General features: G+C 36.7%; 1 protein-coding gene across 10 annotated transcripts in view; it reads left to right on the top strand.

Annotated features, from left to right (window-relative positions):
- PDS5B (PDS5 cohesin associated factor B) overlaps nt 1–17609 on the top strand; it is a 213873-nt gene that overhangs the window by 157749 nt on the left and 38515 nt on the right. For all 10 annotated transcript variants that reach the window (XR_006742919.1, XM_045588607.1, XM_036456226.2 and 7 more), the window contains 5 exons: nt 1618–1741; nt 2589–2747; nt 5336–5404; nt 6973–7109; nt 10111–10234. Coding sequence is in view for 9 of the 10 variants with exons in the window: in XM_045588607.1 (XP_045444563.1) it covers nt 1618–1741; nt 2589–2747; nt 5336–5404; nt 6973–7109; nt 10111–10234 (613 nt within the window). In the remaining variant the exon portion in view is untranslated. The remainder of the gene's footprint in view (nt 1–1617; nt 1742–2588; nt 2748–5335; nt 5405–6972; nt 7110–10110; nt 10235–17609) is intronic.

Genomic DNA, 17609 nt, shown 5'->3' with positions numbered 1-17609 from the left:
TCACCTTGAATATTTCTTGCCATTCTCTTCTGGCCTGCATGGTTTCTGTTGAGAAGTCAGCTGACAATCGTATAGGTGCTCCTTTATAGGTAACTACCTGCTTTGCTCTTGCTGCTTTTAATACTCTCTCTTTGTCTTTTGCTCTTGGAATTTTAATTATAATGTGTCTTGGTGTGGTCCTCTTTGGATTCCTTTTGTTTGGAGTTCTGTGTGCTTCCTGGACTTGTAAGTTTAATTCTTTCACCAGGTGGGGGAAGTTTTCTGTCACTATTTCTTTCAGTATGTTTTCGATATCTTGCTCTCTTTCATCTTCTGGGACCCCCATAATTCTGATGTTGGTTCGCTTGAAGTTGTCCCAGAGGTTTCTTACATTATCTTCAATTTTCTGGATTCTCTTGCCTTCTAGCTTCTGTGGAGGAGTGTCTTCTGGCTCTTTATGTTCCAAATCTTTGACTTGATTCTTGCGATCTTCCCTTCTGTTTTTAGGACTCTGTAAAATATTTTTTATTTCAGACAATGTGTTCTTTATTTCTTGTTGATCCCTTATCATTTCTTGATGACTCCTTATTAATTCTAGTTGATCTCTTTTCATATCCTCATAGGTCTTATCCATCTTTTCTAGGAAATTCTTGAAAAACCTTATAAGCGTAGATTTGAACTCTATATCCAGACGCTTTTTGTCCTCCATTACTTTCGTTTGTGATCTATTTTGTTGTCGCATTTCGCAGTTACAGATGGGACAGGGTTTCAGGGTGGAGCCTGCAGCTTTGGCTTCCATCAGCCCCGCCCTATGCGGGTCCTTCAGTGCTCGCTGCTGGCGCCTCTGAGAGAAAGGTGCCCTCGATTTTCGCCTGCTGCCAAACAGACTATGCTCTCCCACAATGAGCCCGGTATTGGGGTTCAGTTCAGTTGGAAGTGGAGTTGGAGGTGGCGTTCAGAGCAGTCTGGAGCCCCAGTCTCCTTCCTGTCATGGCAATCCCGCGGCATAGCCGACCGTCCCTTCTCTGTGCGCAGTGTGCGCGCTGCCAGGACCTCCTTTTGCCGCTCCCCGGGGTTCCACCTTACAGCCCGGCTCCCTATGGCTGAGCCTGAGTCCCCGGGGTCTGGCCTAGAACTGGGGTTCAGAGCAGTCGGGGGCCCAGCACAGTCGGAGCTTTTCTCTCCTTTCCGCTCGGGAATGCCCGCCAGGCACTCGGCCTCCCTCCTCTCCGGCTCCGTCCTCTCCGCGTGCCACGTCTCTGTACCTTGGCTTTTCCAGCTCCTCCGCGCCTCCTTCTGGTTTTCTCCTTGCTTCTCGCTGTAGAATTTCCAGTCAGTCAACCTTCCTGTAGTTCTGGGCAATGTCCGTTTTATATTTTAGTTGTATTTTATTGAAATTGTTGTGTGCTGCTGCGGCTAGGTGTTCACCTGGGCGCAGCCATCTTGGATCCTCTGGGTTATATTTTTAATATAGGTATTAATAAAGCAAAAGTATAGATGATTGAAAGTGAGTCTGAGTAGCTATTGTGACTTTTTTGTCCTTACAAAATGTTACTTTAAAAATATAAACATCACAGTGCCTAGTGGAAGTCATGCTGATTTTTCTGATTTTTATTTTTCTTTTCTTTTTTCTTCTAGAGCTTTGCTTCCTGTTTTACATCACAAATCTAAAAAAGGACCTCCTCGTCAAGCCAAATATGCTATTCATTGTATCCATGCAATATTTTCTAGTAAAGAGACCCAGTTTGCACAGATATTTGAGGTAAAGAGAAAAAGAATTTTTGTTTCATACGTTATAGTTAAAAAACAGATACTAATGATTTTGCAGAATTTAGAATGTTCGCATTTGGAGTTACATCATTTTATAGTATACAGTAAGTCTTCAACTTTATTGATAGATTCTGCTAAGTGAAGTGAAATGGTATATAACAAAAACAGTTTTACTTTTGGCTGATTGATATAAACAAAAGTGAAGTTCCTATGGCATCTCAAGAAAAATGACATTATTCGAGGACCTGGTGTATTTTTAGAATTGCATCAGTATAATAGCTATTAATGAATTCTTTGTGCCAACTAAAATTTAGATATCAAACAATTGTATAATATTTTTGACACATATTTATTCATTATAATATTTATACCTTATACATTGTATTTATACCAATACATGTAGTATTAGGAAACCTTTATTAATAATATAATCCTCCTATCACATACAAGGTTGGCTAGCTTTCTGAAAAAAAGTTTCGTAGAAATACATGATCTTTATAAGGTTACTATTAATCTATGCTCTGACCAGTTTGCTAGAGGGCACAGGCCAGGCCAAGGGACCCCACTGGTGCACGATTGGGGCTGGGAAGGGATGTGGGAGGTTGGCCAGTCTGAGAGGGACTGCAGGAGGGCTCCAGGGCATGTCTAGCCAGTCTCACTCAATGCCAATCTGACAGATCCCAGCAGCAAGCTAACCTACTGGTCGGAGCATCTGCCTCCTGGTGGTCAGTGCACATCATAGCGAGTGGTTGAACAGACGATCTGACAGTTAGCATATTAGGCTTTTACTATATAGGATTTACAGAGTTGGATATATTTTCCTTTCCTCATTTTCTCAGCCTCTGCATAAGAGCCTAGATCCAAGCAATCTGGAACATCTTATAACCCCATTGGTTACTATTGGTCATATTGCTCTCCTTGCACCTGATCAATTTGCTGCTCCTTTGAAGTCTTTGGTAGCTACTTTCATTGTGAAAGATCTTCTCATGAATGATCGGGTAAGTCATATCTTTTAGAGTCGTGAGCTTCATGTTATCTTCTAAAATTTTACATAGCAAAGAGAGAAGTGAAATGACATAACATTTCCATTTACTGCCTTATTTTAGGTTTTCTTATCTTATACTATCTATTTTCAACTTTACAGGGGTTTAATTTTTTATGACATCTCTTTTTTAAAATGTGAAGAGTGACAAACTTGTTCACAGTGTGGTTGTCATGACAGTAGTTGTTCCTTTCCCTATATACAATAGTGAATTAATTAAGAGAGGTCTGAGAAGAAATATTAGGAGAGAAATGATTTTATCTCTCTTCCTTTTGTGAGTACAGTTGTCCCCCCTCATCTGCAATTGCATTTTTTTTTGCCATTTCAGTTACCCACACTCATTTGCATTCTAAAAATATTAAATGGAAAATTCTAGAAATAAACAATTCATAAGTTTTAAATCTTGCATCATTCTGAGTAGCCTGATGAAATATCTTGCTGTCTTCTGACCTGCCCAGAATGTGAATCATTCTTTTGTCCAGCATCTCCACATGGTACATACAGAACAATAAGATATTTTGGGAGGTTGAGAAAGTAACCAAATTCACATATCTTCTGTCACAGTATATTGTTACAGTTGTTCTTTTTATTAGTTGTTGATATCTTTCAGTGCCTGATGTATAAATTAAACTTTATCATGGGTATTATGTTCAGGAAAGAAAGAAACAGAAATTTAGTATGGGACAAAAGTATGTTTACAGTTTACAGTTTTGAGTATTTGAAACACAGTTTATATTATCTATTAATTAATAACTATTAAATTATAAGAGGCCCAGTGCATAAAAATTCATCCACTAGAGGGGGTTCATTCAGCCCAGCCTACCCCTTCTCACAGTCCAGGAGCCCTCAGGAGTGAGAGGCAACCCAGCTATCAGGAGAAGGCGACATCCCATCACACCTCTGCTGCTGCCACTGCCAGCAGCACAAGCCTCGGCCGGCCCTGATAACTGCACTTTGGTCTGACCCTGGGTGGCTGGGGACTGAGAGGACTGGGGGACTCGGGAGGCAGGTGCACAGAATGGGTGTGGCAGTCAATTAGCATATTCTTTCCTCATTGGCTGTGGAGCGCCACCATCTATGAGGGCAGGACAGTCAGTTAGCATATTCCCTCCTTATGGGCTGTCAGCACTGCCATCTTTGTGATGGCATGAGGATCAATTAGCTTATTCCTTTTTTATTAGATAGTACTTTCCATGCAAACAACTATAGAACTACTGTTGCCCCATTCTCTATGCTAGCTACTATTCACATATAGCCATTTAAATTTTAAATAAACTAAATATAATTACAAATATATTCACATATCTCAAGCGCTCAATAGCCACATACAAGTAGTATTAGCCTATATTCCCACTGGAACAAATAAAAAGAATGGGAAACTATTTTTAAAAATCAGTTTGAAGGCAACAGAGATATACCAATATACCAAAGCAATGAGATTTGGCAGGACAAAGTTTCTAAAGAGATGAGAAATAAAGAGATTTGAGGTTGGTGCTCTGATGGTTTTGCTTACACATGTAATAGCTTATACACATGATAGCTGACGTTGAAGATGAAAGTCTGAGAGGTGAATAAATACTTTAATCACTGTTATCAAGCTGAAAGGAAGAAAAAAATTACAACTATGAGCCCAATAAAGAGTAGAACTTTTGTTAAACACCCTAACCTTTAAAGTGGATGTTGTTTGCAGAGCTTACCTCCTGGATCCTGTTGTCAAAGGGTTTGATTTCTGTTTCCTAGGCTGCCTCTGGAAATAACACACCAGCTGGGAGTAAAAATGGGATCTGCAGGTTTCCAACGTTGGGTTCAGCATTTCTGTCACCTTAACTTGATTTCCTGGCTGCCACTGTAAATTCACATCTTTCACTAGCTGTAGTTTATCATTTCAAGATTATTCTGTGATTGTGCTGCCTGGGCGGGGGAGTTGGGGGGTAGGAAAGGGGGTGTTTCTTTCCTGTGCTTGTAGGGAGACTAACCTAGCCCTGTTGATTTTTTTACTATATATTCTGTGTTTTTCAAAATTTTTCTATATGGTCTCCTTTTGGACCTCTTATTTTTTAGCTCTTTGTAATTGTATGTGTGTGGCCATTTTGGTGGGACTTAGCTATGAAAATATTAATGCTTTTTTTCTGTTATCTTCAACTGCAAACCTTTTCAATTTTTCCCCTGCTCAAGGTTCTTTGTCTATATCTTTCTTCTTATTTAAGAACTATACTTTATGGTTTCGTTGATTTTATCCTAGACCTTGCCAAGCTGCCTTAATTGACTCAGTCTCAAACAGGTTTTTATGAGAGTGTATGTAGGATGTTAAAGTCAATCCACCTCCACCCAGAGAGACCCAACTGATGAGGATGTATAAGTGCTGAATGTGGGTGCTAGTGAATTATGCCTTTCAGCCTTTTTGAGTAATAGGGTTAGAAAGGTGTGTTTTTTCGCCCCTACATATAATAACTGTAACACCAGAAGATAAAGGTTTCATTCATTCACTATTAATTAAACATGAGAATTCATGTTCACATTGTAAAGTCCTTAATTTTTGTTTAGCTTCCAGGAAAAAAGACAACTAAGCTTTGGGTTCCAGATGAAGAAGTTTCTCCTGAGACAATGGTCAAAGTGAGTAATATATATAGATTTCTTTATTTAAAATATATTTTTAATATAGGTGTTAACATTTCTATTCCTGTTACCACATTGGCTATTAAAACCATTCTAGTTTTTATATTTATAGTATGACATTAACCCATATATTGTGAGAGTATAAGGCAGTGATGAGAAACCCAAGTCCTTGAGGGCAGTTGCATGTAATCTAATTTGAGAAAAAAAAAAGAGTTTGTAAACTACCTCCATATTGCTGCTTTTTAGATATCAGCCATCAAATGGCAAAAGACAATGCTGGTTTTCTTATGTACCTTCTGCTCTTCAGTAAAAATGGTTATTTGGATTTGAAGACTGTTTATCTTTCCCAAAGGATTTGATAAAACTTTTTATTTTGATTTTTTTGTAAACCTCACCTCAATGCACTGCTCAAGATGTGAAGACGATGAAAAATCTTCTCGGAAGATTTATGTTTCATGTTATTAAGTACTTTATCACATTATTCCAGCTTCAGATTCTGATAGACCTTTAGAGCATTCCTTCCTTTATCATTGAACTAGAGGCCCGTTGCAGGAATATTCCTGTAAGAATAGGGCTTCCTTTGACCTGTTCCTGAAAGAAGGGGGCTTTGCTGCCTTCTCCACTGCCTCGCTCCCACCCATTTCTGCTGCCTCCTTCCCTTTTCTGCAGCCTCCCTCCCTTCTCCGCTGCTTTGACCCCTTCTGCAACGCTAGGCTTCCTTCTACACTGTCTTCAGTCTTCATTCTGAGCCTGTGTATGCAAATTAGCCGCCATCTTTATTGGGTTAATTTGCATACTTTCTCCTGATTGGCTTCTGGGCGTAGTGGAGAGACTGTCAATTTGCATGTTTCTCTTTTATTAGTGTAGATGGTGCTTGATTCTTTCAAGTTCCAGTATAAATCTGTTTTCTTAGCATTGGTCTCAAGCAGCAGTTTTGTGTGGTTGAGCAGCAATGGACTGGAAGGCAGGCCACCTGCACTTAAGTTCATAATTACCAAATGGAACAGGAGAGACATTTTAAGAGTGTTTGGTCCATGCCACTGCAGAAGACAAGATCCACTCAGTCTCTGTGCCTTAGAACTATAAAAAGCTAAGGTAATGTGTGAAGAAAAGAAAAAGTAATATGCATCCTTCAAAAAGGGTTGTTGCAAATAACCTAGATACTTCATAATTATAAAAACAGTACAAATGTTAGGTGGTATCATCTCTTAGACACAAAAGATTGAATATAATTTGGAGCTTAACTTTTTTGCTTAGCATAGTTAGTATGATTTTATTGAGGGTTATAAAGTATAGAGTGTATGTTAGGGAAAATCAAACACACACACACACACAAGTCTTTTGTTAAATCATTTATTTGTCAATTATCTAGGAGGTGAGGCATGTTTAATTTTAAACATTCAGAGTTATCTTCATAGATATAGAAAAGAATAATTCCTTTTTCTTTTCCTTTTTTCTCCACAAAAAGGCATCAGTGAAAAGCTTTTTTTTTTTTTAATTAAGCTTGATACAGAATTTCTTTAAAATGTAGCAATGTTTTACTTGTCAATTTGTCTTTTAAATAGATACAGGCGATTAAAATGATGGTTCGATGGCTACTTGGAATGAAGAATAATCACAGTAAATCAGGAACTTCTACTTTAAGATTACTAACAACAATATTGCATAGTGATGGAGACTTGACAGAACAGGGGAAAATTAGGTATAAATTATTGTTTTAAGTTATTTGGATTGCATAGTATTTCAAATCTGCTATAATCATTGCTTGGTTCAGTTTCTTTTAAAAAATAATTATTGCTATGTATGTATGCCTATATTTTTATTGTAATATGCTTTTGTACAGTAATTATTTGTGCATGTTACTACTATATACACTAATTATTTCAAACAAAACATCTTCATATTAGGCTTTTCAAAATTTTAAAAAACTAATGTGAAAATGTTAGTATACCAATAAGTACCTGATATTTTATGTTCTTGTTAATTAATGTCTAAAGGAAAAAAAGCAGACTGGGTAGAAGACAGCTTATTGAATCCATTCCAGAAGTAAAAATATATACAAATGAAAAGAAAGTTATTTTATGTAAATTATTTAAAATACATACTTTCTTGTTATGCTTAAAACAAGAAAGTATATATTTTAGGTGGTTAGGGGATGGGTGGTGTTTGCCATGGTCTAAAGCAGTGTTTTTCAACCTTTTTTGGGCAAAGGCACACTTGTTTCATGAAAAAAATCACGAGGCACACCACCATTAGAAAATGTTAAAAAATTTAACTCTGTGCCTATATTGACTATATATAAAGTAATTCTCTTGAATAGGAATCAAATAAACACAAAGAAAGTATTTTATAATTACTTTATTATGAAATATTAAGTAAACAAAATAGTGAAAAATTATAAAATTCTTGTCTTGTCTGCACCTACGGCACACCAGGCAACATCGCTGGTCTAAAGTTATCCACTGGGTTTGTTGGCTCTGAGGCCTGTAAGCCAAGGTCATCTACTGCCTGTGCCCTATCCCAAACCATGAGCTACAAAGTGATACTCAGATAGTGACAGGCCTCAGGCCACTTAGGAAGGGGCAGAGGGCACGCCAAGGCCAGCTGCTGCTTGTTTGAGAGATTTTAAGAAAATCTGCAGCAGTAGCCAAGACAGCCCGTTTGTATGGGAAAGCCACTGAAAATGACCTGGGTAGGCCCACAAGTTGGGTGAGGTGGGGACTCAGGATTACCAGGGCTAGCAAACAGTGTTAGCCAGGTTGGTGGACACTGAGATACAACCCTGCTTGTGGGCTCTTTTAGGAGGGCTCAGCAAAGGAACAAAGACCTCTGCCTGCATTTTTGTCTGGGAAAATGTTGTCCCTCTAGACCTCCCCCTTGTGCCAGACAATTCAGTTCCTTTCTGTTTTTCCTAGAACTTTACCAGTGCTGCCACAGTGCTAGAGCTCAGAGCAAATGAGTTTGAATATATTCAAGCCTTTAAGAGGAAGGCGTGGGACTCCAGTAGCTTTCTGTCTCAGCCATAATCCCCACTGGTTTTCACAAGCAGATATAATGGGGACTTCTCACTGTCACCCCACACTGAAACCCTGAGCTGGGGAGCCTGGTATAGAACTGGGACTTCTAAGTGGGAACCTCCACAGTCAAAATTACTTCTCCCAATTTTCAGTTGCCAAAGGTGGGCGAGGGACCAACTTGTTCTGGATTTCGGCCCTTCCTACCGGTCCCAACATTGCTGCTTCTTTTATATCAGTGGTTCTCAACCTTTCTAATGCTGTGACCCTTTAATACTGTTCCTCATGTTGACCCCCAACCATAAAATTATTTTCGTTGCTATTTCTTAACTGTAAATTTGCTTGTTATGAATCTTAATGTAAATACCTGTGTTTTTCCAATTGTCTTAGGCTCTAAGGCGATCCTTTAAGTGGTTCTCAACGACCCACAGGTTTAGAACCGCTGCTGTAGAGCCTAAGACGATCGGAAAACACAGATATTTACATTAAGATTAATAACAGTAGCAAATTTATAGTTAAGTAGCAACGAAAATAATTTTATAGTTGGGGGTCACCACAACATGAGGAACTGTATTAAAGGGTCCGCGGCATTAGTAAGGTTGAGAACCACTGATCTAGTACATCACTGTATTATGAAGGGTTATTTAGATGTATTTACTAGTCGAGAATTTACTATTCTTTGAGATGTGTCCCATTTAGCATAAGTTTTCTTAAACATAAAAGGAGCTTCTTGGTAATACTTGAAAAGTTGGATTCTAGCTGACAATAGTAATGTTTTATTCACTATACCTGCTTTCATTCTACTTCTTTTATATTTAACATAGTAGTTTTAGTTGACTAATAAGCATGATAGGACATTTTTATGCCTAATTTGTAAACAAACACATTACTATATATATAAAAGCCTAAGCGACAGAACAACCGGTCCATCGGTTGCTATGATGCACACTGACCACCAGGGGACAGACACTCAACACGCAGGATCAAGCTCCTTCCTGTCTGGATTGGTCCTGCCAAGATTGGGCCAAAACAGGCTGGCCAACATCCCCTGAGGGGTCCCAGACTGGGAGAGGGCACAGGGCAGACAGAGGGACCCCACTGGTGCACAAACCACGCCTCTGGTCTAAAAATAATCCATAATGGAAGACTTAAGACCTAACAACTAAACATATGAATAATAGGCTTTGCTAGCCGAGACCAGTTTGGCTAAGTGGATAGAACATCGGCCTGTGGACCGAAAAGTCCTGGGTTCAGTTCCGGTCAAGGGCATGTACCTTGGTTGTGGGCACATCCCCAGTTGGGGGTATGCAGGAGGCAGCTGATAGATGATTCTATCTCATCGATGTTTCTAACTCTCTATCCCTCTCTCTTCCTCTCTAAAAAATCAGTAAAATATATATGTTTTTTTAATTAAAAATTTTTTTTTTAAAATAGGCTTGGCTACAAGCTGTTTTGTAGGAGAGAATTACATGACTTTAGTACACTTATGTTCAGGAGAAGAATTTTGCAGGATTAGACATCATATCCAAAGTTAAATAAATATAGTATGTTTTCAGCATCACTAAACTGTTTTATGACTTTTTTTTTTTTTCCGGCGAGAGGATTTTGTAAAATAGCTATACAAAGCAGGTATGTTTTTGTGCACATGGTTAGAAATCTAATTTACATTCTTTCTTGCTTATTTTTCAGTAAACCAGATATGTCACGTCTGAGACTTGCTGCTGGGAGTGCTATTGTGAAGCTGGCACAAGAACCCTGTTACCATGAAATCATCACATTAGAACAGTATCAGCTCTGTGCATTAGCTATCAATGTAAGGAAAAAGGCTACATAGAACATGACTTTATATGATCTTTGACCTAAGAAGTCCACCATGATATAGAGATAAAAATATTGAACATTTATGTCTCTTTTTGAAAAATTTATATGAGAAACATTTTAGAGTTTTAAAACTAGCACTTGAATTTGGGGTTGCTAACATAGTACAATTGACTCTTATTATTTGCAGTAGTTCTGCAAAGTCACTTCAAGCACTGAATTAACAAATACTGAACCATTGCTCATAAGGGAAATACAGGGGTAGTTCCTGCATATCTCAAATCACAACATTTTTATCAGTCAATCATCCTTAACCTTATTTTATATGTATTTATATTTAAAGGGACCTTAATATTTAGTTGTTTTATTATTAAACTCATGGCCAACAGCATTATAACTCATGCCTGAATGAAGCCTATTTAACAAACATATTTTCTCCATAATGTACATCCCAACCTTCTTGCTCTTAGAATCAGTGCATTTCAGCACTATGCTTAGAAGCTAATTTAACAACAAGGTCATTAACAAAAATGTGAGAATTGAGGCACTCTATAGACCACCAAAAGAACACTTGTTTGTAATATGAGAGCTGAAACAACAAAGTGGAGCATTGCCTTGTTCAACCTCAGTTGAACATGTGTCAGGCAATTCTCATATTTTGCTGCTCAGTGCATTAACTTGGGAATGACCACGAAAGCATTGGAAATATTGATTTTGAGGTTGCAATTAAATTTTAGTGAGTTGGTAAATTCACAAATGTAGAATGTGTGAATAATGAGGCTTGAATGTATTTAGTTTTTTAAAGGAAGAAAAAAGTATAGAAATTTATTGTTTCACTAGAAGCCCAATGCACAGGATTTTTGCAAGAGTAGGTCTTCTTTTCCCTGGCTTCAGGCATAAGCTTCCCTCTGGCACCTGGGACCTGGGCTTACCTCACAGCCCCAGCTTTGTCCAGAAGGTCATCTGGTCTAATTACCATATTATACTTTTATTGTTATAGACTAGAGGCCCAATGCACGAAATTCATGCAAGGAGCTTGGCCCTCACAGCATTGAGTAAAAATTTCCAAAAATTAGAATAACATAATACATTACTTCATTACATTTGAATTACATCATTTTAGAGGTTTTTTTCTTAATAAGTTTTTTTGATTTTTTAGAGAGAGTGAGAGACAGGCAGTGATATGAGAAAGAAACAATGATAGGTTGTCACCTGGATATACCCTGACTGGGAATCAAACCAGAAATCTGGGTATGTGCCCTGACTAGGAATGAAACCAGCAACCTTTTGGTGCATGGTAAGACACTCAACCAAATGAGCCACACTGGCCAGGGCACTTTAGAAATTTTTAGAATCATTTGAGAAAATTAAAGAAAATGGACTTTCATAATATTAAAGATATTTCAGTATGAGTTTTTTATTCCTAATTTGGTTATATATGTTCTTTTTTGGCCATTACTTCAGGGATTATTGTAATTTTTTTCCACTTCCCCTCTTTAACTACTTATTTTTAAATTGCAGTTTATAAACAATCATTTTTTTTTTAATTATTATAATGATGTTGTCAATTTCTGGTACTTCAGTCTTTAAAAGTTATTCCAGATCCTACATATTTTGTTTTACTTTTGGTGTTGGAGTTCAGATTAGACTAAACCATTTGAGAAATGAGATTTTGATGAGCCCATAATTTTCTGATTTAGTTTTCTCCTAATTTTGGAGATCATCTTGTTTTGCAAGAAAGTGAAAATTGTTTAAACAGTATATGTAAAATTTCCTAAGAGAAAACAACTTATATAACTTTTTTTTAAACTCACAATACTTGTATTTTGTTGATTTATCAGGTTGTTGGTCTGTTATTTCTTTTTTCTTTTAAAAAAAAATATATATTTTATTGATTTTTTACAGAGAAGAAGAGAGAGGGATAGAGAGTTAGACACATCGATTAGAGAAACATCAATCAGCTGCCTCCTGCACACCCCCTTTGGGGATGTGCCCGCAGCCAAGGTACATACCCTTGATCAGAATCGAACCTGGGACCTTTCAGTTCACAGTCCTACGCTCTATCCACTTAGCCAAACCGGTTTCGGCATGGTCTAATATTTCTTAGGGTAATGTTGCTATCGGTATTGAAGTAGAAAAATTTTTAAAAACCAAGAAAATAGGGAAATATGTAGACAGAAGGACTTTGAAACTTACTGAGTGCAAACCATTTGTTAAATGTCCATTATGTATTAGAATTGTTCATGCTTATTAACTTCTAGAGACTTTCTTTTCTAGCATAATATTTGTTATATATTAAGGTGAAAGTTGTAAGATTGCTCTGGAATTTTGTAGACTGTAGAACATGTTAATGGTTCAATTTAATTATTAACTTATGGTTGGTTACCTTATTTTCTTCTAAACCAAACTTTTCCCTAATTCTTTAAGCTACATCTCTTCTTTTTAAACCTCTAATCCTCAAGAAAGAGTAATCTATATGTTTGTCTATCTTACACTGTTATCCTCTCACTCCTCATTAATCATTTGGCTTCATTGTTTTCCAAAAATGCTCTATTGAAGTTCCAAATCCAATAATATTGGTCCTCATTGTATATCTCCTTTCTGCATCTTTTGACACAAGTTATTGTGTCTTTATTCTTGAAACTCTCTTTGACTTCCATCTCCTGATTTTTTTTGTTGTTGTTGTATTTCTCTGACTACATTTTCTGGCCATTCTCTTTTTCTTTAAATGAGGATCTGTCCATGACTAACTTTTCCACTTATACTGTAGTAGAGGCCTGGTACTTGAATTTGTGCACTTGGGGGTGGGGCGTCCCTCAGCCTGGCCTGTGCCCTCATACAGTTGTGAGCCCTCTGAGAATGTCGGACTGATGGTTTAGGGGGCCTAAGCCATCAGTGGGACATCCTTGGCGCTGCTGCGGAGAGGGGAGAGGATCCCGCCACCACCTCTACACTTGCCAGTTATGAGCCCAACTTCTGGCTGAGCGGCACTCCCCCTATGGGAATGCACTGACCACCAGGGGGCAGCTCCTGCATTGAGTATCTGTCCCCTGGTGGTCAGTGTACATCATAGCAACCGGTCATTCTGACATTCGATTGATTTGCATATTAACCTTTTATTATATAGGATATTCTTCTTTAGACATCTCATTTTCTATGTAAATGATTCCTGTACTACCAGCATTAACTTTTTTTTTTTTTTTTTTTTTAAAGTTTCTGGTCCCACTTCCATTGCTAAACATATTTTTCAAACTTTCATGTTCTGTGAATGTCAGACTAAATTCATATTTTCCTAAATCTATTTATTTATGACATGTAGAGCTTTGGTAGGCCTTAAGTAAATCTGAATGGCATTTCTCAAATCCACAAGCATGATTTATATTTGACTGCTTGTCCGTGCACCTCATAGCAAAGTACAGATAATTCTGTCCTATCATATCTATTGTATCTATTAATCATTCTTAATATATGTACTTCTTAATCATTCTTACTTTTATAGTCATCATTAGCTCTCAGGTAGTATTGTGAGACTTTGTTATTAATTAAATTTCCTGTCATGATTCTGATCATGTTATTCCCTATTTAAAAAAATATTTAGGGCCTTATACTCATAAAAAAGAAAAAAAAAACCACATTTTAATATTTGGACCCAAATATACACTTAAAAATCTTGTTTAGCACACATTACCTTTTACCTACCCTCATTTCAGTGAAAGTTAACATATTTTTTCTTTTATATGTTTGTCAGATGCTGCCTCCAATTTTCTTTTCATCCTTCATTTCTACATATCCACTATCAACTCCTAAAAATCAAGACTAAGACACAATCTTCTCAAAACTCTTCCTCATTTTCGTAGCTGGTCTCCTTCTGATTCCCTGGTGGTTTTATCTGTAGTCCTCTGATATATACGTGCCTGTGCATTAGTTATTTACGTACTTGTGATTTATTTCTCTTACTTGCAGTGAGCTCTTTAAAGGCGTATTTTGCCTCAGAGTCCATTGTTAATGATATTTGAATAGAAAGGAAGAGAAATTCAATAATGTGGATCTTAACATTTTTAATAATTTAGCTATTTTAGAATTTGAATGCAGTTCATGAAAAATATGTATGTACTGCTGTGTGCTGTACATTGTTCTAGATTCTGTAAATCCAAAAATGAGATAAGTCATGGCTGCCACCCTCAAGAACATAACCTCTTAGGAAAACAGAAAATAAAAATAAATGGTAATAACACAATGCAATATACAAAGTAATTGAACTGTTTACAAGATACTAGGTACTACATTCATGAAAATAATTTGTACTAGAAAACGTCACTAAATGTGAATTTACTTAAGATGCAGACTACTTAATACTTAAGACTTTAATAGTGAGTAAAAGTTTGTATCAAATTTTATTTTGGGGGAATATATTTTGTGGTACCATCTTCTTTATTTTAAAATATTGAACTAATAATCTGTTAAAACCAAAACTATGAAAATATCAGGTGCTTTTGTTTTTTAGTGTTTTTCTGCATAAAAATTGTATTTTTCTGTCCTTTAACTTTTATAATATAGTCACAAGAATAATTATTTTTGCAAAAAAAAACAAAAAATAACAAAACAAACATTTAAAACCTCAGTTGTTAGGAACACTCCTTTTAAATTTTCATTCAGATGATTCTACTTTGATTTACTTTTTATGACATGTCAAATTTATCATCTTTTCTCATTAACTCTGTCCGTTTCCTTTCATATGATTTGACATTTCTTCTCTAACATCACTTTAATGATTTTTTTGAATCCTAAACTTTGCCATGGGATTCACAATTTGACTTTGTTATTCATTTGCATTGTATCCTGAATGATGAATGAGAGAGTGACAAAAAACAAGGTCTAGCTAGGAAATGCATCTTAGTAGAGGGTGAAGGGAGAAATATTTAGAGATTAATTTTTAAATGAGTGATCTGTTTACTTGTGAATATATTTTGATAGGTGGATTTATATAGGATGTAATTCCTTCATAAGTATATAATTGATAATGAAGACTCCTCTTCCTTATGGTAGTGATACTGAGGAAGGAATGAGTTAACTTTGTTTCGTTGAATGTAATGGTAGATAATAGATAAGACACAATATTTCTGTGGAAGTTAGACTTTTTTTGTTAAAGTAGGCATTTGGCATAAGAAACTGAAGTTTAAATTAAATGAAATAAGATGCACAAAATAAGGATTTAAACATAAAGGCAAGATTGTGACATAGGTTTTAAAGAAGAACCAAATGATTATTCTAAGATAGAAGAAATAATATAAAGTTGCAGAAATATGAAACACTTCACCCCTTGTGTTATTGGTGGAGAATGAGGTGTGATTATGAAACTCTCTATCTCGGCCGAGACCGGTTTGGCTCAATGGATAGAGCGTTGGCTTGGGGACTAAAGGGTCCCGGGTTCGATTCCGGTCAAGGGCATGTACCTTGGTTGCGGGCACATCCCCAGTTGTGGGTGTGCAAGAGGCAGCTGATCGATGACTCTCTCTCACCGATGTTTCTGACTCTCTATCTCTCTTCCTTCCTCTCTGTACAAAATCAATAAAATATATTAAAAAAAAAAAAAAAAGAAACTCTCTATCTCACATATGACAAAAATCATGTCAAATCTATAGATTGCTTTGGATAGTATGGACATTTTAATGATACTGATTTTTTTTTAAATATATTTTTATTGCTTTTGTACAGAGAGGAAGAGAGAGAGATAGAGAGTTAGAAACATCGATGAGAGAGAGTCATCGATCAGCTGCCTCTTGCACACCCCCTACTGTGGATATGCCCTCAACCAAGGTACATGCCCTTGACAGGAATCGAATCCAGGACCCTTCAGTCCCCAAGCCGACGCTCTATCCATTGAGCCAAACCGGTCGGTCCCGGCTTAATGATACTGATTCTACCAATTTATGAACACGGTATATTTTTCCACTTATTTATATTTTCCTCCATCATTTTTCAATGTCTTGTGTTTTCAATGTCCTTAAATATTGAAAGAGGTCTTTGACCTCTTGGTTAAGTTTATTTCTAAGTATCTTAATTTTTGTTGTTGTTGCAATGGTAAGTGGGATTTATTTACTTATTTATTTAGTTTAGTTTTCTGAACATTCATTATTAGTGTATTAAAATGCCATAGATTTCTGGGTGTTAATTTTGTATTCTGCTACATTGCTGAATTCCTTTATTAAATCTATTTCTATGAGGTTTTTAGGGTTTCCTATGTACAGTGTCATATCATCTGCAAATATGAGTTTTACTTCCTCATTTCCAGCTGGATGCCTTTTATTTCTACTTCTTGTCTGATCACTATGGCTAGGACTTCCAGTACTATGTTGAATAAGAGTAGTAAAAGTGGGCAACCCTGTTTTGTCCCTGGTTCTGGCACAAGAGCAAACATATAGAGAAGTGGTTCTCAACCTTTCTAATGCCACAACCCTTTAATACAGTTCCTCATGTTGTGGAACCCCCACCCATAAAATTATTTTTGTTGCTACTTCATAACTAATTTTGCTACTGTTATGAATTATAATGTAAATGTCTGTGTTTTCTGATGGTTAGGCGACCCTGCTAGCTGTTTGCAACCTGTGAGACCGCTGCTGTAGAGCCTAAGACCATCGGAAAGCACAGATATTTACATTACAATTCATAACAGTAGCAAAATTACAGTTATGAAATACGGTTGGAGGTCACCACAAAATGAGGCACTTTATTGAAGGATTGCGGCATTAGAAAGGTTGAGAACCACTGATTTAGAACAATAGAACATAACAAAGAACTGAGAAAAGGACCCAAGCCATTATGCTCAATTAGTATTTGACAAGAAGGCAAGAGCATACAATGGAGTAAAGACAGACTCTTAAATAAGTGGTGTTGAAAAAATTGGACAGGTACATGCAAAAAAATGAAAGTGAACCACCAACTTACACCATACACAAGAATAAATTCAAAATGGATAAAAGACTTAAGTCATGAAACCATAAAAATCTTAGAAGGAACCAAAGGCAACAAAATCTCAGACAACTCATGTAGCAGTATGTTTACCAATACATCTAGGGCAAAGGAAACTAAGGAGAAAATAAACAAATGAATTACCTCAAAATAAAAAACTTCTGCACAGCAAAGGAAACCATCAACAAAATGAAGAGAGCCCACTCCATGGGAGAACATATTTGCCAATGATACATCGATAAGGGGTTAATTTCTAAAATTTACAAGAAATTCATACATACAACTTAATGAAAGGAAGTCAATCCAATTTAAAAATGGCTAAAGAATCTACATAAACACTTCTCCAAAGTGGTCATACAGAAGGCCAAGAGATGGAAAAAATACTCGAAGTCACTAATCAT

The sequence above is a fragment of the Pipistrellus kuhlii genome, unplaced genomic scaffold, assembly GCF_014108245.1.
Source record: "Pipistrellus kuhlii isolate mPipKuh1 unplaced genomic scaffold, mPipKuh1.p scaffold_m20_p_3, whole genome shotgun sequence".
In the NCBI taxonomy this organism is placed as follows: domain Eukaryota; kingdom Metazoa; phylum Chordata; class Mammalia; order Chiroptera; family Vespertilionidae; genus Pipistrellus; species Pipistrellus kuhlii.
The sequence above is the reverse complement of the archived record's forward strand: the minus strand, read 5'-3'. Positions and strand labels throughout refer to the sequence as shown.